At 35.4% G+C, this 24,514-nt stretch overlaps 1 protein-coding gene across 8 annotated transcripts in view; it reads left to right on the plus strand.

The window, feature by feature from the left end:
- NAV3 (neuron navigator 3) overlaps positions 1-24,514 on the plus strand; it is a 413,471-nt gene that overhangs the window by 309,295 nt on the left and 79,662 nt on the right. For 2 of the 8 annotated variants that reach the window (XM_032199592.1, XM_032199544.1), the window contains exon 13: positions 5,381-5,401. The exons of the other annotated variants lie outside the window; for them this stretch is intronic. In XM_032199592.1, the coding sequence (XP_032055483.1) occupies positions 5,381-5,401 (21 nt within the window). The remainder of the gene's footprint in view (positions 1-5,380; positions 5,402-24,514) is intronic. 8 annotated transcript variants of the gene reach the window in all.

A 24,514-nucleotide genomic window follows, 5' to 3' on the forward strand; every position in this document is an offset into this window, starting at 1 on the left:
ATACAAATCCATAACCCTACTTTTGCAGAATTTAGAGCTGTCAGCTCTGAGGTTTTGGTAAGACCATCACAAAAATAAGCAGCAGCTGTGAAATTTGGCATTCTTGAGTTTTAGGGGTTTGATTTCAGTCCCATCTTTTTAAAATCAATTTGTTTAATGAGGAAAGGACAAAAAGTTTGTGGAGCAGCTTTGGTTTTACAAACCCAGCAAATTATTTGAAGAAGTTCTGGGATAATAATCTAGCTATGATGTTACTTTCATTTCTCACAGTTTTCCAGTGAAAAAGGTGAAAACATACCTGTGATGTGAGTCAGATATAGTCATCATTAATCAAACAGTGCATGCAGTGCATTGGGACATAGAAGGTAATTTTCATCTAGAGATTCCAAATACTTAAAAAAAAAGGGGGGGGGGGGGGGGGGGGGGGGGAAGGGGAGGAGAGTGATAGTTTAGCTGACTTATTAGCATTTGTTAACCTGCAGAAAAAAGTCAATTTTAGATAGTTTGGGTTGGTTATTTGAAATGTAAGTAATGACATGATGCAAAGACCAGAGCAAGTGTTAGTAGGCGTTTAAGAAAATAATTTGGATGGAAGTCAGGCAGTAACAGAAGGAGAAAATGAGAAATGAGATGTGGGCAGGAGGGACCTTTGTGGAGCTCTGTATGTGAGAACAAGAACCTTAAGCTTAAAGTGGGAGAGATGGTAGAAAATTTGGAGTTTGGGAATCATATAATTAAAGACAGAGAACGTTGTTAATATAGTTTTTTTGTTTGTTTGTTTCTGTATGCCTTTTTTTCACCTGAAATGTGAATTTGTTAGAGCTCTTTCCACCTTGAAATATTCACACACATATTTCAAACTACACATATTTTCTCTGGAAAAAAAGGAAGTCCAAATTTAGAGATTTTAAATTTTTCTTCATATTCCTCAAACCCTGAGTGCCACTCAAAACCTTTGTGTTTGCTTTGCTTCGATGTGTTATTTAGTAACGTGTTAATTTGTTCTATAGTGTGTTGGTACTTACATGTTTTGCATGTGAAGCTACATATAGGCTATCATCTCTAAATTAATGAGCTTGTCCGGCATCTCCCAGTACATAGATCTGTTTTGGTTTGTTTATAGCTTTGTCAGATTGGCTAAAAATGTTATGCCAAAAGCTACTGTGTTTCTGTCTATCATCTCTGAGTCTGTCGCTTGCTACGTTTTGAAGCAGGGACTTCAAATTTGTCAGGGGGCTATTTTGGGTCTTTAGTGAAAAGTTGGCCAATGTTATGCAAGACATAAGGCTTTTAAAAATTGAAATTCATTCGTATTCATTAACTATTTATTTGATCTCAACAACTAAAATCTACATATATGCTATCTTCACTGTACATTCTCGTACTGCTCTTGACATTAGCAAACTGCATGAATGAGCCCCAGCACCATTTCTGAGCTTAAAGTCTATTATGGATGTGAAGTGGGATTTAACTTGTAATGACTGTTTTCCTTTATACAAAGAATGAAAGCCTGTGCTTTTCTGGACCTCTGAACTGGGTGCCGTGGAACATACTATGTGCTATCATGTAATTAAAAACTTTATCATAATGCACAGGCATGACAGATTTAAATTATGGATTAGACAATTCTAGCATTTTCTGACTTTTCAGTGCTTGATTTTTGCAACCTTAATGGTGCTTGACACTTTTTTGTGTGTGTGTGTATATGCTATTCCTTGAAGCAGCAAGCAGGTGTTTAGGAAGTGGGAAAAACTCAAGAATTTTTATGAGTTCTGATGACAGCAAAACGCATCTTTGCCAAAATGGGTCACAAAGAAAAAATGTTCTAGGTCACTTAAGAGAAGAAAATTGTTTATCCTGATCTTCACCAAAATGTGTCAAATTTATGATATGATATCAGGTGTCAAAAGAAGCAGTGCAGAGATTGCTGAGATTCTTTGTTTGTCAGAAGATGTTTTGATCCTTCACAACAATGTGGGTACCTGAGATTTCATCTTATCCCATGTATCATATATTAGCTTTTTACTCAAAGAAAAAAAAAAAAAGGAATTGTCAGGGTTTCAAGGTATTCCTTGCTATTGGCATGATGAACTTCTGTGGAAGAGCATTATTCTCATTTCTGCCAGCCCTGTAGATATGACAAGGACATATGCATTTTCTCTATAGTATCATTATTATAAGTCGTTTTCGTTATTGGCATGATTTTCCCAGGCCTTTCTGTTGCAAAGGATTCTGCTGGCATCTCTGTGCAGGGATAAAATAAATTATAAGCCTCAAATATCTGATTTACATTAACAGGCACCCAAGGAGAGAAGCTGTCTGTCCATCAATAGAGCCAGCAACTTTTGCTGACAGCAGCTTCGTGTTCTTCATGAAAATTAAACTTAGGTTTTCTCTGACAACCTGAATTACAGCTTTTTTACAACTTTTTTTTTATTTTTGTGATCTGGAGGTACAGTACTCTTAAGATGGGTGGGCTGATGATACCTCTAAGAGTAATGCTATTTCTGGAAAATATAGTTTTTCGGTGTGATTCTCATTTCATGGATAAATCAGGAATAATTCATTAAAATTAAGGGCATGGTACCGGTGTAAAAAGACAGTCAGGTCCCCATCTTCATTTCACTCTCAACTAATTTCTGATGGCACCTGCATTTCTTCTTATTTGCTGAATGTCAGAAAGTGAAGTGTTCAAGGATCTCCTTATGTAGCCTGAAAGAGCTCATCCAAATAATAGTATTGAATTGCCCTTTGAACAACTTCATAAAAAGTTAAATACGTGAATGCAACATAAGTTAAGGCTTGAGTGTTGCTTGCATACTGCTCTGGAAAGCATATTGCTAAAGAAAGGAATGCAGCATAGTTGCTTGTTCTGGGGAAAGAATTGTAATGGTTAAGTGAAAGGATGAAGGGATGCTGGCAGCATCAGATGTCAATGGCTATATTGTTCTTTATATATATATATATATATATATATTATTTTTTTTTAATTTGGACACTTTTTGTCTATAAATGCCTCTTCCTTGTGAGTTACCTTGCTTCAGATACCAAAAGAAATTAGTTATAGAACAAGATGAATTGTTTGCAGCAGAGATGTGGTTGGGCGAATTCTCAGTGGCATATTACTTTTCATTTACTGTTCTGTCTTCCTGCTCTACACTCCAGAATTTGCCCTCCGGGACTCTTAGAGGGAGTATTTGAGGAACATTCTTGTAGTTCAAAACCTTTTTCAAAGTAAGATGAGCCAAAAGAGATTAAACATAAGCACACAGAATGAATTATGTTCTTGGAAAGAGTAAAGTTTATTGAAAAGTTAGTTGCAATCAGTCCAAACCACCCTGCATTGTCCATAAAAACTGTTAAGCAAGTCTAATGAAGCCCTTTTGAGAAGGTAATGTAGATCCACTGAGTTCAACCAGGTTGTCCTTCCATACCCTATACATGTTAAATTTAAAACACTGTATCTTTCACAACAGTAAATATAAGTTGTGCAATCACTTTCCCTTCACACCTCTTGACTGCACCACACCATTCTTTTCACCTTTTTTTTCTTTTTGGACAAAGCCCAAAGCTGTACAGGTACTTGTGCTGCTTAGTGTGCTTTTATTGCTTTTATTACCTGCTTCAGCTGCTTTGCTCTTGCATCGAATCTGAGCTCCATTTGTATGGTTTCAGAGTTCTTGTGCACAGGGAGTTTTTAAAATGCTTCTACCATCTGTCACATGTGCAGAAGATTTGGCAGTTATCTCAGATTCACTCAGGATGGCCTGTTTGTTCTCAGCCAAACCATAATCACCATAATACATTATTAATTATAATTATAATAAAATAATTCCAGATTTTGCCTGTAATTTATTAACTAACTTCCTGCATGAATGACTATATGTCTTCTTCCGGTGTTTATTTGAGTAGATGAACCTTGAGCTGGAATATGGTACTTCTGGAAAAGGAACATTGGGATATTGAACCGAGAGCCCTGTTTCATTGTAGTATCAGAAAAGGCTGAGAGAGATCATGAAGACAAACTTAAAATCATAATATAATAAGATGCCTATTCTTGTACTGGAAAGTTTTGGCAGTACAGTGGAATTGCTGGTGGTATTTGGAATTGGACCCTTTGGGATAATGTTCAGTGGACCAGCATACTTTATTTTCCTCTCCTGTTACTTTTGTGTAATGCCATGTGTTTCAGTAGTGTGCTAACAATTTGCTCTGCTATGTGTCCCTGCAGTTTGGTGTTGATGTGATCACTGTTTTACTATGTTGCAACCATTACCTGTTCATTTTACTGCTTCCAGAATTTACTATAGATAAAGGACTATCTATAGTCCTTATATTTATACATGGTCGCTACTCTGTGAACACATTCAGACCTCCATCTCCCAACATTTTAGCTGTATTCAGCTCTGGGAATACGTGTCGATGGCAATTATACAAATAATAATATTTGTCCTGTAGTTATGAAATAATAAATAATAGGACATAAAATCGATATATACACTGCTCGCCCTTTATGACCTTCTTGGTCAAAATGGAGTTTTGCTATAAATAAGTTTTGCTGTGGGAGGCTTCCTATACCTTTGCTGCACCTGTCTTCAGCACAAAGGATGCCTGGGATTGCTGTTCTGGGGTTCAAACTAAAAAAAAAAGTCATTAATAAAAAGTCATTAATAAAGCTTAATATTACCTTGGTTCATCCAGTCGTGTGATCTGCTGTAATTCTCCTGGCTGTGATTTGACGGTATTAGTAGATTCTTAGGATAGTGAAATAATTATAAATGTCTATATCTCACTGTTTTTGCAATTATTACTCAAATATCTCAAGAAAGCATAATTAAAGAATGTCTCTTGTGGAGCAATTTAAATTTAAAACTCCGTTTTTACTATTGTTGCTCTCTTCTATACTTTTAATCTTCCATAATTTCTTTTCACAGCTGTTACTGTTAACATTTCCCACCATTTACTTTTATTATTCTCAAATGATCCTGCATTTTTGTAATCTCTGATGTAAATCCTTCCTCATTTTGGCATCTGTTAGACTATCAAGAAAAGTTTCTAGTGAGAAGTATCTATTTCAATGTGTAGCTGATTTTCTTATTATTTTTCTTCAAACTAAGGATGCTAAATTTAACTACCTAAAGCATAAATATGTGTGTATCCATGCATGCAGAGTAGAATAATTATGTCAAAAGGAGCGCTCCGGGCTTTTTGGCTCATTATGTCTTTAAGTATTCAGGACCCTTTGAGAATAAATTCCGTATTTTATAAGGCATAATGAAAAGTTAAATTCTCAGTAATATGATTTTGTACAGCGTTATTAATATAGAAAGAATTGCATTTGAATTGAGTATGACTTTATTTCTGATCATGCTTCCAAAAGTAAGGATTTGGACAATATAAGGTAAGCAGAACAAGTGGACTTTGATGTAATTTTGTAAGGTTTCCCCATTGCTTGGTTGCTTTAAATATCTATGGAAATTGCTCACAGAAACACAAACCAAAACAAAGAAACATTTAACAGCTGTGTAAGTTTTTAGGTTCAGATATTTTTATTAATATCAGTAACATAAGCAAACTGTGTTGTTAGCATGCTGTCATTAGTATGTTTAACTGTCATGATTCTGCAACATCATGTCTGCAGAAATATTTATTTGCATCCAGCATACATAAGGAATGACATTCAGAAAAGGCAAGAACAGTGCATGGCAGATGTTTACTTTAAAACAAGAATGAGCTGCAAGTGATTATGTGAAATGAATGACAAATAAAGTTTTATCTTATTCATTTTTTGTCAAGTGACAGAAAAGGACACAATATCAACTTATTTCAGTTTTATGAAAAGGAAATCATAGAAGTAAGTTTTTAGACTTAGAAGGAATGGAAGTGAGTTACATTGTAATTTGCTGTAGGGTCATTAAACTGAAGGGTGTCTGTTTGCAGCTGATGCATTTAACTTTCTCACAAATCTACTTCTTCAAAGTGGGCTGTGTGGAGCTATGTATTAATGTCATGCAGTCTATTTGCATTCTTTATTTCTGTTTATCTCAAAGTTTGGTTTACATACTTCAAAGTTATTTGAAGTGAGGCTGGACTTAATATATTTTAACAGATTGCTATACTTCCCTTCAGGAAAAATGCAGATGGTTTATTTTGATTGTAATCTACTTCTGAAGAGAGTATCAGTATATTTAATAACAACTACCTAAAATGCACCTCACAGTTTCAGTAGCATCATTTTGGTTCACTACTTCTCCGCTGTCAGCAAAGACTAACAAGCCTCCCTCGTGTTAGAAAAATATATGGGTTGAAAGATTTAAATCATTACCCAAAATACCCTAGGCTGAAATGTAAAATTAAAGAATTAAAATCTCTTGTGTGATGCATATTTGAGTCTTCAAGTCGAGAAACATATGAAGTTATTTCAAACGTCTTAATTTGGTTGATGGCTGGAGGAAATAATATTATAATTTTATTCTCCTGCATACCTATTTAAAAAATCAAAATCATACTGAAATGTACAATAAAATAGGTGCAATTGATATTACAGTCCTAACATTAACAAACATGGCATGTTTTAGGCATGCTTCATGAAACTGAATATAAAAATTGTGATTTTGAGGATTTAGTATTGGAAATGTAGTGTTGTGTGATCAATAAGTTGTCTTTTGTTATAAATTGCCTCAGAGAGACCTACTTCTTTGTGGAGTAAGCTATTCTTCTTTACTACTTAAGTCATTTATTGAAGAACTGTTTTTTATGATAGCTACTTAAATAGATTGAGGTACTTCTTGGTACATATATATATGCGTGTTAGGCAAACAAAACATAAGAATTATGAGAATGTTCCCATTAGCACTTTCATAGAAACCAATTCTTTTGAAACATTATAGAAATCAGTCGCTTTCAATTTATTAGGTGTAAGTTCACTTTAAAGAACATTTGGATTTGGCAGCTTCAGCAGAACTCTAATATGATGAGAAACAAAACAGAGAGCACTTTTTGCACCTAGAGGAGGTAATGAGAAAGGGACATAATGATCCACTCCGACTTCTGCTGGTTTTTTGTACATTTGCTATTCCACCTGGTTGGCAGTTGGACAAAACAGGCAGGTGAAAGGAAGGATAAAGTTAAATTAAGTATAGCGTCTTAAGGATGTGAGCGCGTATTTGCCACTTCAGTTGTGGGGATGCTTACAGTACAGCAGAGAAAAAACACAAGGATTTGACGCTTTCCCTTTCAGTGTGCTGCTCTTAGAGCAAAGCAGTAAAGCTCTCTGTCCTAGGATGATGTTAAATTCATTTTGTATTGGCAATTGCATTGCAAGGTAGCTTCATCATTAGTGGCTAGAAAAGGAGACTGGAATCCAGCTGAAATCTGGTCATGGGCTGTTTATGATCACATAAAATGAAAAGAAGGATATGTCTAAAGTTGGACAGGTTAAAAAAATAAAATAAAAATGTGGGAGCCTTTTAATTTCCAGAGAAAGAAATGGGCTTTCATCCCTGTAAGCTGTCTGTTCAAAAGGAGAGAGCATGAAGGAAAAGCTGGAAAGGATGCATCGTGGTAGCAAAGCTACCAGCCAGGACAGAGAATACCCCTTGCTGCATAATGCCTGCTGCACAGTGAAGCATGTGTTAACCTTTATCTTAAAAAAAAAAAAAAAAAAAAAGTCCCTCAGTTTGCTTGTATCAACATTTTACTTATAAATCTTAACTATGTCACCTCTGAGTTTTCTTTTGATGGGGAGAGGCAAAGACTATCCTCCCTTTTCAATCTGTTCATTGAGTGCCATTGCGGAGCCTTCCTGCCCCTCCTTGAGTCCCTGGTGACAGCCTCAGCTGCTTACAGGGAAGTGTTTTGTGCAGCAATGTGCTTGGAGTTTGTTTTCTTTTGAAGTTACAGCACTAATCTCATCTGTATCTAATTGTTAAAATATTAAGTCTTCAAAGATTTCCTTTGTAAACAAAAGATTGTCATAACAATTTAAGCAGAATCAGATGTATAAACTGAAGAGTGGAACCCTCAATGCAGTTTGCAAATTAAGCTTTGTACAAAAGGATACAATATAGTTATAATTCGAGCCTGCTTAATGGACTGAATAATCTAAAATATTTTAATGAAATTAAAAGAATAGCTTTTCCTAATCTGGTACCTGTGTGCATCAACCTTAATTTCCAGTGTCTTAAATTTTCTTATATATTTCTTTGGGATGTATGATGCTTTAGATCTGTTTCACACTGCAGGACAGAATGTAAAATGGCTGCTAAACCTATTAACTACTGTGTAGGTAAAATTGGGAAAGTAAGAATTGCTTTACTGAAACTTAAAAGCATGTGTAGCTTTGAAAATAATTGTGTTGCCCTGGGTAGTAAAATAATTGACAGATCATGCATTTTTCATTCCTGAAGGTGTTTTGTTTAGGAATAAATCTTGATTATACATGTTAAATTCTTTTATATGATAATAAGGTATAATTTTTACCAGTCCATCAATATACTAACTAAAAAGTGAAAATACAATATTTCAAACTGATAGGATTTGAACAGTGTTCTTGAAAAGAGACTGCAGAGACAGAAAATATTATGTATTACATATCTTCCAACTGGTCATTTGTAAACAGACTAATAGCCATTGCTTGAAATCTAAAAATGTGTTAATTTAAATTAAAAATGCAGGTACATTTTTAGTAGCGAGATCGTGAACCTTAGGAAAAAAGCCATGAGGATTGACTTAATTTTTCAAGTCAAGTCTCAGTCTTTCTATGAGATACTTATTGCCAGATTCAAACACCAAAGTAGACAAGATGTATTGAATGGTCTGTGTCTGGGGTAACAAGGAAATATAATGCTTTTTGAGAGGCAAGTGGTCAATAAAGGTGTATAATCTTCATGACTCGTGAACCACCATCTGGAGGCTCTTATCTATTGACTGTACCAGCAGCATAGACAGATAGCTTTTGGTTTATGTGGTTAAGATGAAACTCCCTTGTTCTGAATATATATATATTTTTTTTTCATTTTAAGTTTTGTATTTGTTTGTTTCTTTCATTTAACATAAAAGAAATTCTACTGGATCACTGTAGCGAAGTGACACACCTATACGTATTTACATCAGCCATAGCTGATGATGTGACATACTGTCATCTAGAGGTCATCCTGTAGTGGAAGGAATTGCCTTCCAAGGGGTTTTAGAATTGCTCTATGTTAGGAAAACCAGCTTCTGTACAGCAAAGCTATTGAAATATTCAGCATGTTTCTTTAACTTCAAAGAGTTATTCTTTTTCCTCTTTGAGTTACAATCTTTCCCTTCATGAAAAGAATTGCTTTAGTATGTCATGTATGACCTAAATCTTTTGATACTTAAAAAGAAACAAACCAAAAAAAAAAAAAAAAAAACAGACAAGCAAACAAACAAACAAAAACACTGAATAGGCTCTATTTTACAAGCATTTTCCTTTTGTTCAGGATAGAAGGAAATTTATGATATCCTGTTTTGTACATCTTTCTCTCTCTTTAATTACTTAAATTAATGATACAAAAACACTCTTGAGAAATGGGTGAATATAAAATGGATAAACTCAGTGGCAAACCATGTAGGAAAAATAATCTTTTTGTTTATTCAAAATAAAATATGTCAGCAATGTTAATTTAAAGCCTACCAGATAAATTATGAAAGCAAAAAGTCCAACTAGATTTTCATTAGTGCTGTTTTCCAAAATATTACCCATCAAATATTATTTTGGAATGATTCTATTGGATTGGCAGTGTAGGAAATTTTAAGACTGGACTTTGTATATGAGTGTCATTTTAGTGTGTCATTGAATTCCTGAGTAGTGGTAAGTGAGCTTCAAGAAATCAGACTCCATTTCTGCAGATTTCCAGTGTGGGCAGTAGTAGCAGCCTCCATCACAGACAATTTACAATAGAGAGTTTATTAATTTTGGATTGCTTCTTTGCGGTTATTTCTTGGATATGCTGCAGCTATCTGGTACAACCCAGCACAATATTGAAGGTCAACAATACTTTGTGCAGTATTGGTTGTTAGTGGGCTTGGCTAGCACTTACAGAATCATTACTACTTCCTAGACAAAAGCTCTATTTCTCTCACTGGTCATGGCGTTGATAGAAGGGGGAACTGAATAATGTAGTGCTTTGTAAATGATATTTGTTCTCCTGAAGCTTCAGAAACATGGCAAGCACTTTCTCTGCCATGCCCCATTCTGAAAACTTTAGCTGTTGTCTTTCCTCCATGAAAACAGGAACAAAACAAAACAAAACAAAACAAAAACAAACAAACAAACAAAAAACACCAACCACTGCATTCATTTTGCTAAGAATTGAATTGTTTAAGGAATAAGGGTTTTGAGCTTCTCTTTCAAGAAATCAGAAATTCACTTCTGGGTTCACAGCTGCGGCCGTGACATAGGTAATTATGATGTCAAATTGCTATCAGCACTTTTCAAGCTACAACTTCTTGTAAACATCTAACCAAAGGGAGCTCAGATTGTTTTGTTGATGGTCTTTTTGCAAAGTGAGTGTTCCTCATAAAGCTGGCTTTAAAGTGTGTCTTTTGCTTTTCCAGCCTCTGTTCCCACCCTGCCTGTATAGTAGGTACCATTAGAGAAAGAAGCATAATGACATATATCCAAATATTCATTTAAGCCTTGAAAGGAACTTCTGTAAAATGTACTAAAACAGTTTAGTGACTACCCTGTACTACACAGCTAACCAGGCTGCCTCCCATCAGTCCCCTGCTTGAGGGAAACACAGAGGATATGAAGTATCTTTTCTTCATCTCTGTCAGCTGTGATGTTTTAGGACAATGTCTTAAAAACAAAGATTAATTATCAGTGCAATGAAGAGATTTCACTCATATAGTACAACACAGAAAAAAAGGACAATGTAAAGGTAATGTAAAATAATTCCTATATTTGAGAGGAGATTAATTAGGAGTTCTACCTCAATTTTTAGGAGATTTTGCCATTTGTGTTACTGGTTGCTGAGAAAACACCTTGTTGTTAAAATGACAGTTTATGTTTTTTAGAGGTAATAGTTCCTGGTGTCTTGGTTGCATTTTTCTAGGTAAAAGCCCATTATAAATCCTAGGAAAGGTGAACCCAACTTAAATATGCCACAACTGGATTTGTAGGATTTTTATTCTAACATGTGAGCCCAGCCATCAGGAAACAAATAAGCTCTAAAAAGGAAAAAGCAAGAAAATTTAGTAGAAATAAGTAAGATCATTTTCATTTTTAAAAATGAGAACTGTAATCACTCTGATAATTTTACTATTGCTTGCACTGTGAAGGTCACAACACTAAATAAAATAGTTTTCAGAGGACAGTGTTAGGATTTTACATGTTTACTGTTGATCTTTTAGGCAAACAGAAATACACCTGAATGATCTTAAAAACAAATGAATCTTCCCCAGTGGTTTCCTATGTCATCTCCAAATATATATAAAAAAAAAAAAAAAAAGTTTCAAAAAAACCTGTTTGCAACAGTGTGCCATAATGTAGAGATTATGCCATATGTGTGGTCAGGTCTTCCTGAACGGTATGTGATTAGATTCAAAATCTGGATGCTTAAATTGTAGATTGTAGATTTAGCAAATTGAAAAAATGAATTTGTCTTTTCATTTGACCCTGTAGAATTCCCTCAGGAGAAATTTGTAGATTAATGTATATGTCAAAGAAAGCCTTCACTCTTTAAGGAAATTCAGTTAGACACAAATCTTACTGTATTTCTGTGTCTTTTTCTGTTCCTGGTAGAATAAAAGCCGGTCTGTTGAACCAGTATGATTTTAGATGTGTGTGTATTTTTGCTGTGGCAGTCTCATGAGTATATCATGGGTCTGTGATATAATTAATTAGCCTAACATTTATTATATGTATTTTAGTACTTGGCTCCATCTAAAAAAGATGGAGCAGCTCCTACACTGGGCCCCCCATGTAGTCGGCTTTCTTGTGGGTCTCCAGTGCATACAAGCAGGACTATTTGCCATTAAAAACTTCCCAAAAAAGATTGTTAGCACACTTTAAATTTTCTTTACAGTTAGCCAGAGAGTATTCAGAATGACTTAGTACTTTCCTGAGCAATTTTTCAAAAGGAACATATGTGAAAAGGGCAGCCAGAAAGCAAGATGTTGGCCTGGCTGAATCCAGAGCAGGAGGCTCCTAAAGACACAGCAGAGAAGTGACTTCATCATGAAGAACAGGCAAACTGTGTTGCTAATTACGTACCAAAGGAAAATTACCATGTGTCTCCTTAGCACCTTCTAAGTTCTTCTAAAGAAAACTCCCGAGGCTGTGCATACAAGATATTAAAAGAACACTGAAGAGAACACTATTCCCAAGAGCATATGTGCCATGACAAGTATAGTGTCACATATGCCTATGGGGCTGCCTTGGCTCTTACTAGTATGCCAAGAAAATAGAAGCACGCAACATCCTTATCCAATTCAGCCAGAATGCTCTGAAATGATTTTGTATGGATGAAAAGAATGCAAGTATTTCTGTTGTCTCTGTTTTTGGCACGGACGCAACAGATACTTTTAGTGGAATATTCTAGGCCCTTTGTTGCAGAGGAGGTTGGCCAGGTGGTACAGAGAGAGCCCTAGGAGTCCCTGCAATTCTGCCAGCAGCTCAGTGACCTAAAAACCCAGCAAAGGTGGTGTGGTTCTCTCAGCTTCATGCTCTACCTATTGCCAGATACTGCACATAGCCAAACGGTCACTGAAGAACCATTTGATTAATTTAAATCAATTTTAAAAATCATTCTGGTAACTTGCATTTAAATCAATTACAAAAATCATTCTGGTAAATTCCATTTGCCCTCAGGCTATAGGGATCCTGGTGTGGCCTGGAGGTATTGATGTTGTCAAGGTACAATTAGGATGAATGAGGGAATTTAACCTGCAATATATGAATGTGCAAATTTTTAGCCAGATAAATGAGATAGAAGAAAAACTATATTAAATACTAGATAAAGGAGTGCTATATTATGTCAGAAAATATATTTATCAGCATAGTACTTCAGAGTAGTTCTTTGTAGTAGCAAAAAAAGTACTGATTTTCTCTCTGCTGTACTTTCTAAGTTCTCTAATAAATATTTAGTTTCCAATTTGTAACAAAGTCTGTGTGCCAATTCCATCAAGACTTTGTGCAAGTCCTAGGAATCAATTGGCTTCATATTATGCTTTCAGTAAAATCTTATGAAGCTAATAGCTGAGGCACTACAGAAATATGTAGCAGTAACTACTGAATACAAATAAATAACTGAATGTGTGGTAGGTATGCAGTGAGATTTAGTACTTGTAGGATCAGTGTGCTTTACACATTGTTTCACTTTATATGCTCAGATTCCTTTAATTTTGCACCAATTGAACAAGCATAAGGCTTTTTTTGGTTACTGAATATGTATATATATTTTTATTGTTAATTGGCTTCTTTTTGGCAAACACAAAATAATGTGTTGGATGAGAACACACGGAATCATTCATACATTTCCTGAAAGTTAATGTATATTAATATTTCTCCATGAAGTTTTTCTGTCTGCTGTTTTTCTCTAAAGTTTAGAAAGATCATAGGAAAAAAAAAAAATCACTGATAAAGCAAGGATTTTTTAAAGCCAAATTTTTGCCAGAGTTTTAATTTCTCTGGTTAAACAGGGATTTCTTAAAGGAAAGGCATTATCACCATTATTTCTGAGTTACTACTAATTTAAAATATACCCTTCATTAATGGGTTCTTCTTTCTACTGCTAGTTTTTTTCCTCTGATATTTTTATAAAAGCCTTCTGTATTCCCATTTGGATGGCATTACTTCACAATGCTTCTTCTCAGGCCTTATCTCTCTCCTGCAAGACTCAGCTGAAGCCATCTTATTTAATTGGTTTCCTCCCCTTTTTCATTTAACAAGAAAGGACATCTTTAACCTTTGAACTTTAAAATCACACTGGTCATTTGTTTCTTCTTGCATTCTTCTTCTGAAGCAGTATTGAATTCCATTATACCTCGTGGGGTGTCTTTTAGGTTTAACCAACTTTCCTGTACTCTGGTAGTGTTTTTTTTTGTTGTTGTTGTTGTTTTTTTCATTTTTTTTATATATGTTTTTGTTTGTTTGTTTGTTTTTGAATATTTTTGTTCCTGCTCCTTTCATTAAGATGTTTATTCTTATATTCACCATTGCTGTTTTTTTTTTCCTTTTTATAAAAGAAAGGAATATTAATCTTATTAATAATAAAGGTAGTCCCACCTTTCTGAAGGATAGATTATACTTCAAAATAAACTCTGATTTGCCTTGATATATATTTGATTGCATGAGTTACCCAGTAGTTAGCTAGTGCTTTCTTTTACGTATTCCCATAGTCATCACCTCATTTTAAATTTATCACCACTGCATTTTTGATGGTAGGATTATAGCTCAGAGATGGTACTATTCTGAAATCAAAGTTCACTGTTTCATCCCTCACTTTCTTCAGTAAATATGAGAATGTATTTTTGATGTCCAGTTACATGTATGAAACTTGTATTCAACCTTATGCAATTGCCCTTCCTTTTTAGGTTTGATTTCATGGTCTCATGTTTGTCCAGTGTACTGTTTTCAACAGCATGGTATCTTTTTCCAGCTTCTCTTTCAACTTCTTATGCTGGGCTTGCCACACTCACATTCATTCTGGTACGCTTACTTGTGTAATACTGCACTCTGTGTGGAGCACTGGCTGGGAGTTTGAAGACAGGATAAATAGGCAAAAATGAGAAAAAGTAATAGAAAGCTGTTGCCAGTATTCAGTTTAGAAATAAGCCTTTTACATCGTGATGAATGCTGCTGATGTGGAACATTCAAATAAATTACTTCAGCTTTGCAATGTGGATGGTAACAAATGAGACAGCCAAGAAGGCTGAGACATGGGAGGAGGACAACATCTCCTAAACTGCCAGGGGTTTTGTTAATTGCAACACACTTCAAGTGTTTTTGCTGTTTGCAGTTATGTTTGTATTTCATCTCTGACTTGCTAGTCTGCTCTCCAGCTTAAGTGTTGCCATCATCTATTAGAGTAGAAAGAGGGAAAGGATTTATTTGTAATGAACGACTATTTTTGTTTGTTTTTCAAATGTTGATGCCATTTGAGGCTATCTCCAGCTGTATGTTAGTGACCTACTGGGAATGGTGGTTAGTGACAATCCTGGGAGTCTAACTGGAGTAATTCATAGGCTAGAGGAGATGTACACTCTTACATCTTTCTGAAGCTTTCAAGCTGATGAAGGATTCTTTTATTTTCCTTTGTTTATTTTTTCATTAATTTTGGTTTGGTTTTCATCTTTTCTTATGTAGCTTCAGCCAAGCAGTAGCCCTGCTTTTTGGTCCATTCTGGCTTTAACTCAAGATGACATTTACAGGAAATGAGAATGCTTCAGGATCCTGGGGATGGAACAATGGTGATTGGCTGCTGTTCTGGCAGTGATTTATTAAAGCAGCTCCCCTTATCTCCCTGACTGAGATTTTGGCATAAACCCAGCTATCCAGAGGTCTTATTACCTTCTCAGCAGAAGTTTGCTGTGTCATAGACTTTGACATTCAAGTTCAAAGCTTAAGAATGATTTCATTTTTTAATATAAAAATGTGATGGGTTCCAAATAAACTGTGTACCTTCCTTGTAGCTACCAGCCATTTTGGATGCATGTTTCCCCTTGTGTAATTTAAATGACAAGTTAACTTTGCTTTCTCAGAAAAAAAAAAAAAAAAAAATATATATATATATATATATATATATATATGTATGTTTTGCAGTGTTTTTCCAAAATGGTGAACACTCCTGGGTTTAAGACATATTCTTTGTGTAGGTGCTTTGGGCCTTAATAATTAGGAGACCTTCCAACAGAATAATCAGAGAACAAGGCAGGAAAATTACTGTGATGTGGGTTGTCCTTGCCTCTACATAAAAAGAACATCTTTCCACTGTTTAGCTAATACAAAATAGCAAACATTCATCTGTCTTTCAGCCCATAATTATACGAAACACAATACAGAATTGATGGAATTGGTATTAAGTAGGTATGCTCTATTTCACGCTACCTTGGTTTAATTGCTCTACCTATAAATAAATAATAAAACATAAAAACGAACATTAACTCCCAATTGAACAGACAAGTTGGGCAAAAGTCTGAAGTTCCTCACTTATTACTATGTCACTTTTTTTTTTTTAATTTTCTCAATACAGAAAATTTGCAGGGACTGATTTTTGGAAAAAAATATTTTTTTCCAAGGAGGGACAAAGAAATTGGTATCTTTTTGTAGTAGGCAAATTTGCAGTAGATGAAATCTTGTTTTGTTTTGTTTCGTTTTTACCATGTCCCATCCCTAAACCATACAAGGTTTGAATTAACTTAAATATTATTTTTCTGTTCTGCAGAAAGCCTATCTTGGTAAGTCACCTGTTGGAATACTCTTATATGCCAGTGGGACTGCTGGGAGGTGCCAGGATAGGTAGAACATATCTTTCCAAGAAGATCACTGATATATGCCTGCGTATATCCTGCCTGCATGAGTCTGTCCAAGTGGTGGGTGTGTGAACACACATACAGACACATATGTCAGTGCCTCTGTAGAGTATACAGGCATGTTGTTAGTGGTGGAAACCATGGTGCTTCACAAGCTGCACTACCTCTTTGTGCTGTCACCATCTGTGCAGGTTCCATGTTCAAAGCTGTTTGACTTTGAATGTCACCTAGTAATATCGTGGGAGTTAAAAGCTAAGAGGATGTGACCTTAAATGGTTGGCACATGCTAAGTTTTTAGCTCTTAGAAGATAGAGCATAAGACGGGTCTTAGGAAGCTAACAGATAAAGGATGACACTATGAGCCAAGGGCACAAAACCACAGTGAAAACATTTTCATAGTGAGTCCACATAGGGTAAAATTATGAAAACATTTAGTGAATATTCATCAGGCTCCAGAAGCTGTTTAGATTCCTACAGTCTGTTGAAATAGATAATTAAAAATTTACCCTGACAGTGTAGTTCAGAACTCCTATTTATTTACTTATTTTTGCTTGACAGTGTGGTGCTGTATGTCAGAACTATTTGACATTATCTTACTGTATACATCAGAAATAGAAATGGAAAAAATCTGCACAGTTTCTTTTCCTTTTTTTACAGTGACAAAAGAAGGAAATATTCTATTACTATACTCCATGTCATCAACGTTTTTAGGAATTATCCAGTATTTAATTATTTTGTTTTATTATTTTTGTCTTCACTTACATGTATTGATACTCCAAGCATCCCATTACTATGAGATGTTCCTTATTCTGGAGTTAGGAAAATAGAGGGAACAGATTATTTTTGTTGGTTTGATTATTTTTTATCATCAGATAACTATATCTTCTGGTTTCTAGACTAGTTACCCACTCTTTTAGTCTCTCAGTGTTAAGTTTTCCAAAACCTTGTATCAACTTTTGCCTCAGAAGCACCCATATATTTGCTGTGCTTTATTTCTGCACTGGGAAAATGTATTCTTCCTATTAACTGTGATAAATCTGCCCTTTGCATCTGTTTCTCATGATATTGATTAGCTTCTGGCTGGCTTATCATCTGCTGCTTTGCTCTGTTCTGCATCTGGTTACTACAGACCCTTCTATGATCACCCTGATTGTTTTCTCGTCCTGTCCTGTCCTAAATGCCATGGAAATTGTAAACTTCCTGAGGCAAAGACTTATTTGCATCTTGTTCCACTGCACAGTATGTTCAAAGTATTTTATTATTTCTCAGAGATACCAATAATCAATGTTATGGTAATCACCCAAAGCAACCTTCACAAAATTAACTTTACATCCATTGTTCAAATTCAAAACCATCACCAAATGCTATTCCTTGATGATTCAGTCACACTCTTCTTTCAGAATACTGTTCTTTTCCCAACAGAATTCCTCCTTGAAATATCCTACTTAAAATATGAATGAATAAAACAATGTGAAAAAGTTAATTGAGGCGTTTTGTACAGAGAAGGTGGGGCTGTGAAATTAAAGATTTGGATTGGAAAGCATCTTTGTTGTCCATCTGTACATCTAGTGTAATTCTGAACTGTTGCTGGATAGTGATTTCTGGCTGCCTGTTCTTACCTTGAATATTTTATTTCCCTGAGTGACAATTTTATGGTCTTCCATAGCAGATTGCTTGGAAATTGCCTCTTCTTACTGGGTAGGGTTTTTATATAGATTTTCTCAAATGCAGTAATATAAAAATAAATAAATAATAAAAACAGTAGATAGTAGAATGGAGGAAATGTAAAGAAATACAAGTGAGATAGCTATCAAGAAACTAAAAAACTAAAAAGCAAAACATAATAATTCTTGAACTGGGAGTCAAAGGAAACAAGAAGGTAGTCAGAATTCAATGAAACCAATAATAAAAAAATTACCATAGAAAAAGAAAAGTGATAGATTTCATAATCTTTCTAAAACTGAATTATAAAAGATGGTTTTCTTATAGCAATGTTTGTGTCCATTTTGATAAAGCGTTCCACTAATGTTCTGTAAGGCAGCAGTTAGGCTATCAATATACAGTTAGTACTTAGTAACAGTGACAGGTAGAAATGTTCTTTGATACCTTTATAATGTGAAGTATAAAGCATCCAAGCATTTTAAAATGAAAAGCAAGGAGAAAACTTTCAAATAGTGCTCAGTTAATTCTGGAAGGTAGGAAGGCAGTATCAAGTGATTAGAGAAGTTAAATGCAGAACTATGCCATGAGAATAGGATTCATGGGGAATCAAGAAGTTATTCCTTAGTAATCCTGATGCTAAATGTATATATATATATATATATTAAACTGAAATTAGATTCACCTATTTCAACATTCTTTTTGGCACGTAAAACGAGGAAATGGCAGAACTGCAGTATTCTGAAGGGATTGTTCTCATTGATAATGTTTTTAATATCCATATTACTATTAATATGTCATTAAGTTAATGGAAATGTTATTAATGAAGAATGTTCACTGTATTAGCAGAAAATGTTTAAGAATGTGTTCATCCATCAAATATCTGAACATCAAATTAAATGAGAGCAATTCACAGTAAACTGACTTGAAAATAATGAGATTCAAGTTCAGTAAAATAATTCAACCTAAATTAAAACAAGATAAATTTTCAGGGTGCTGTTTTCAGATTCCATTTTTCTGCAGGCATATTCTTGAAAATAACTGCCACCACTTCTTTAAAATCTTTCCTCTTAATCAATATTTTTTACAGCAATTGAGATTAGGTTATTCATTGTAGTGACAACAATGTCAATGAACTCATTTGGCCTTAATGATTTGGTTCTGGAAGCAGCTACTAATTCTGCTTACTACGAGACCAAAGGTTTTTGTACAGTGGTTGCTGAGATGGCTGACAGGGTGGATTAGTGCTGCTGAGCCCTGTAGGAAAAGGTCACTGCAGCAGTACACAGGGGAGGTTTGTCACTGGGAGAGGTGAAACCTACAAAGAGAGGTTTGGACTTGAGCAAGTTAGTCATTGGCAGGTATAAGTAGGATTTTCTTATTGTGTCCTGCTTATCTTTGCCTACCAACACTGCGCTGGGCTTCTAATCACGATTGCCAGGCAGCTGTCACCTCTGCAGGGCTGTCAGCTCCTCTCCTGCCTGCTCCCTGTGTTATTTGTTGGTGCCGTTTCCAAAAGGAAAATCTTGAGCAAAAATGGCACTGTGGGTTTAGAAGGTGAAACTGGAAGACCTTTATCTACTGACAGAGGTTTTTATGTTATGGAAAGCTCCTTTAGGTCTTTATTCTGTTTTTAAATTTGCATGCAGTATTCTGCACGTATCTATATCTCACTGAGAAATCCTGTTCAATCCAAGTAAATTTTGCATCTTGTTTAAATGGGAGTAATTGCATTCAGCTGTGAATTATTGCATGCTGGGGTGCAAGTTCTCTAAAGATTCATAGAAAAATGTAGCATATAGTGGTCTTAAGAGACAATTTCGCTTACTTGCACTAGGTAATACTGGCTATGAAATATTGCTTGCCTGCAAAATGATGGCTCAGCAGTTCATGCTGAAATGTCACGCCATTTCAAAGATTTATCTTTCACAGTGCTACATGCTGAAAAATCACTAGGCTGTATATTGAACCCTATATATACGATATTTTATGTAAATGGCAGTGCATGAGAAAGTAACTGTTTGCAAAATGGCAACTGAATTGTAAGAAGTAAGAAGTGATTGACAGCTTCTTATTTACATTTAACAATACCGAGTCTACCAAGCCTCATCCACAGCAGCATTAACGGTGCTAGCGGAATTTGGTAAACTGGTAGTCTGGATCCACTTATTATGAGTAACTTTATTTAATACTGTGCTAGGTTCTTCTGTCTGGGTTATATTTTTCTTACACCAACTTCATGCTATGTTATCTTTTCTATCATTGAGAAAGTCCACAATTTGGATTTTTCACTAGTTCTGTATACTGCTGTATTACTGCAGTACTTTGTAATGTGAAATAGAAACTTTCTTAACAGCTTGGAGAGTAACTGAAGTTTGTTACAGATGTTTCTCCCAATCCCAAACATAAACTTCAGGGTAAAGAGTGCCCCCACACCTGTTTAAGACATGTATCTGAAACGTCATTGATTTTAATGGCATTGCAAATACATATGACACATATGTAGTTTGCAGATTGTAACAGGAGTCCTCAGGACTTGTACACAGCTTCTGAATCAATTTAACTATATGCTCAGTTTAGGAACTAGTCTATTTAAGCATTTTGGTGGATCCACATATATTTCACTACAGAACAATACTGCTTATTTCAGGTGGGAAGATCCAGTTTCAAAAAGGTAATTCAGTGTTTATACCTGTTGTTTGTCACCCAATTGTTTTGCAAGGAGCACTTAATAGTTATTACAAAAGATAAAGAAAACCAAATGACTAGTTTGAAGAGCTGGGAGGCAACGATTTTAGGTTTGGGATATGAATATTCATCAGATCTAGCTCACCTAAAATCATCAAGCACAACCTTTCTATGAGTAAAGCTGTCAAGTTTGATGTACTGTGCATGCATAACCTGACTTAGAAATTATTAACTTTGAGATGGAAGAATCTTTTCAAGCAGCATTAAGCAGAACATTTTACCAGTTTCCTATTATTATTTTTTTTTTCCCAGTATTTGTAAAGTTCATTGATTTCAGAGAAATGAAAAGCAGCAGTGTGTAAAAGAGAGAGACAGTACTCTGGAGTAAAGCAACTCCTCCTCCTCCAAACTTCAGAAATAAAAAGAAGAAAAAAATGCATTCAGATAATGTAAAGGGGTAAATTCATCTGTCTGTTGTGTGGGAGTACTAGATAGAAGTAAAAGCAAAAGAAGTCCTTCCTGCTTTCCCTGCTCAGCTGCATTATTTGCTATAATTTTAGGCAGGCTGTCTCTCAACAGATTGAAGGGTGTGCAGTATCTTGGGAAAATCAGATCATTTAATCATGTCCTTAACTGCCTAGATGTCACGTTTTTAAGCACCTATGCTTGAGAACTTTGGTCTCTACCCAAATTCTACACATCATAAAGAAAATCAATGCTACATAACATCATCTAATTTGTTTTTTTGAATCACTCAGGAATAAATGCTGAAAACACTATAAGTTATGGTTTAATAATAATGGAAATCTCCTTTTTCCAAGGGAAAGTCCTAGGACAATCCTTATCCTAGGACAAGGAGGTCTAGGGTAATTTATACCTCAGAACATGATGTTTCCTATGCTTATTCTAATATAAAAATATTCCCTGTATTGTTACAAATCCCTAATTCCTTTAAAAACACTAGCTAGGCTCTGGCATTTAATTGTGCACTACTTTATGAACTATATTTCTTTTCTGTCCATTGTTGCTTTTTAATTTCATACTTATTTTGTCAAGCCAGTTTATATCTCAATTTGTTTCATTTCTTCCCAAAGAGATTTGTGCTTTTGCAAGTCCTCCCAAGCAAAGGATTTTAAAAGAAATGAGTTTTAGCAACAGTACTGTAAATAAAATAGTGAAGATTTCCTTCAGACAAACTCTGGTAGAAGTTTGTCTATTACACAAACAAATAAACAAAAAGTCAGCCAAAAAGATGTGTTAGGAAAAACTAAATTGAAGTACTTGGTAAGATAAAAGAATGCAAAATAGAGAATCAAATATCTCTAGATGTCAGATTGTTATTTATTTATTTACAAGCAAATGTCTGTCTTGACTTCTACTAGCAGATTATTTTGGTAGTGGAAAGAAAGAAAGACGCAACAAGATGGACTCATCCTGCACAATCTAGGGAAGAACCTTTAATAGCTTGTTTATTTTACATGGTTGTACACTCCAAAATTCCCAAGTGTAAGCCATCACATTTGACAGATTTGAGTATGACCAGAGGCCTGAGCCAGAAGCCTGTCATGTTCAACAATGCCAAATGCTTTTAATAGCAATGTTGCAGCAAAAGAGCAGAGGCCAAGCAGCATCTTGGTCTCAGGAGGCTCCAAGACATTGCTGTGTTACAGGCAGACCATGGCCAACTGCAAGCCATATCTTAATACAATGAGGGACAAAACAACCTTACATTTCCTCAAAGAAAAAGCTTGAATAAGTGAATTTAAAAAGCAATAGGGTGTTGGAGTCTGCCTTTTTGTCATAAGAAGCAGGAATCCCATGATGTTTTTTGCACATACCTGTAGCAGTCGACTTTCTCTTCTCTGTATGTGGAAGCAGCTGCTGACATCTTAACCTTGTAAAAGTCTATTTGAAGGCTCCTGCAACTGGCTTTGGATTTAGGCTTTGGTTTAGGACCATCTTGTCTTATTCTTCACAAGCACTAATTACAGTAAAGTTTTGGCTCAACACCTGTGTTTCTGAAGAAAGAACCTGAGGCCAAAAGCAAGCATATATTTACTCCAGTGCATGAATCAAGTCCATCAGCAGGGGAAAATCACCAGTACCAAGCGAGGGAAAAGTCACATACCATGCTTAACTGGTGAATTTAGAGTATTCTGTAGCTACTTTGCTTTGGAGAAGTATGTATGCATTCTCTCCAATCTCCAGTTTTTACATAGTTATAGAAAATAAATCCTTAATTCATTTTTATGATCAGGTGTGTAACAGTCACCTGTGTCCAAACTTCTCATGATCAGAAAATTAGAATGGGGTTACTTGAGTACTACCTGATGTTCACAGCAAATCATTCAAACTGCTCTGCTAGATGCAATGGAAACATTAAGAGGTGCCAACTGAAAAGCAGAGCTTTGAAGGAAGGATGAGAGAGCAAGTGTCTTTATTAAGCTGGTGAGCTAGCAAAAAGTGGAGGAAGGTCAGAGGTCTGGCTCTGTTCTGTTTTTCTACTTCTTTGGAAAAAGTCACAAAACATCAAGATGATTGAAGAACTGCCTCCATGATACTGCTGTGCCTTTGCAGTGACTGAACCAATGTAGTCAAGAAAAGGGAGCAGTGTTTTTGGCAAGGGTCTCTTCTGGACGAGGGAAAATGGTAGTCTTGGTTTATTTGTTAACGATTAAATACTTGAATAAAAATAACTCCTCTCATAGTTATTCCTATCTCTCATATTTTTAAGAAAATACATTAGCACAATGGTTGTGATTGTTACCAAATATATTAGGTGTCTCTTTATCCCTTACTGTATTCCTTCTAAACCATTTTGTGCCATTTTGTGATGTGTTTATCCCAGTTAACCTGTACCTTTCCTGGGTGTTAAAATTTTAGAGCCTACACTTGAAATTTAATACTTCTTATAAGGGAAAAAAACAGTTGCTAATATACACAATGATTATCTCTAGAAGAGCTGTGATCAGTAGCAGTACATACTGTATATGCTGGGGATTTTAAGAAATAAGTTTCCAGCCTTCTATAAACTTTTCTCTCTATTCTAGTAGCCTCTGCCCTTTAATATCCCCTGCCTCTGAAAATTTCATCTGGTCTAACAGAGAGCAAAGATTGTCTGAAATCTGGGTTCAATAGGAGAGAACAGGTCAAATACAGGTGAAAAATAAGCATACAAAGTACTTGTGTGAAGACACTGCTCTTTCTCTACTAGAGTTACATGGGAGACACTCATTGCTTCAGGCCATATGCCACTGTCTGTAGTGCACTTTGTCTCTTCTGTCTGTGCCTAGGGTAGAGACAGCATGGCAATTTGATTCTCCAAATTCTCTGCTCCTTGCTAATGTTAAGAGCTCTGACCTTTGTAGGTAACATCCATCCTGTTTTTGTGCAAGATGTGAGTGTTGGCATCCCTCTTCACTGCAATACATCATATTTCCACAATCTTCTGCTGTCTGGTCTTTTGATGTCTTTCTTGCATTCTAATTATTTCTGCAACATCACAGAGTATTTTCATTCTCAGTTCTCTTAGCAGGAGGTAAAGAGGATGCTAGTCCTTTTTGTTCTGTTTCCAGCAGAACTGCAGGCTTTATGCCCATCCATTATTTTTTTTTCTCTCTTTCAGATGGAAAAACTGCACTGAAAAGCTCTGTCTGCATTGGTTTGT

Source organism: Aythya fuligula, chromosome 1 (assembly GCF_009819795.1).
Source record: "Aythya fuligula isolate bAytFul2 chromosome 1, bAytFul2.pri, whole genome shotgun sequence".
Lineage (NCBI taxonomy): Eukaryota > Metazoa > Chordata > Aves > Anseriformes > Anatidae > Aythya > Aythya fuligula.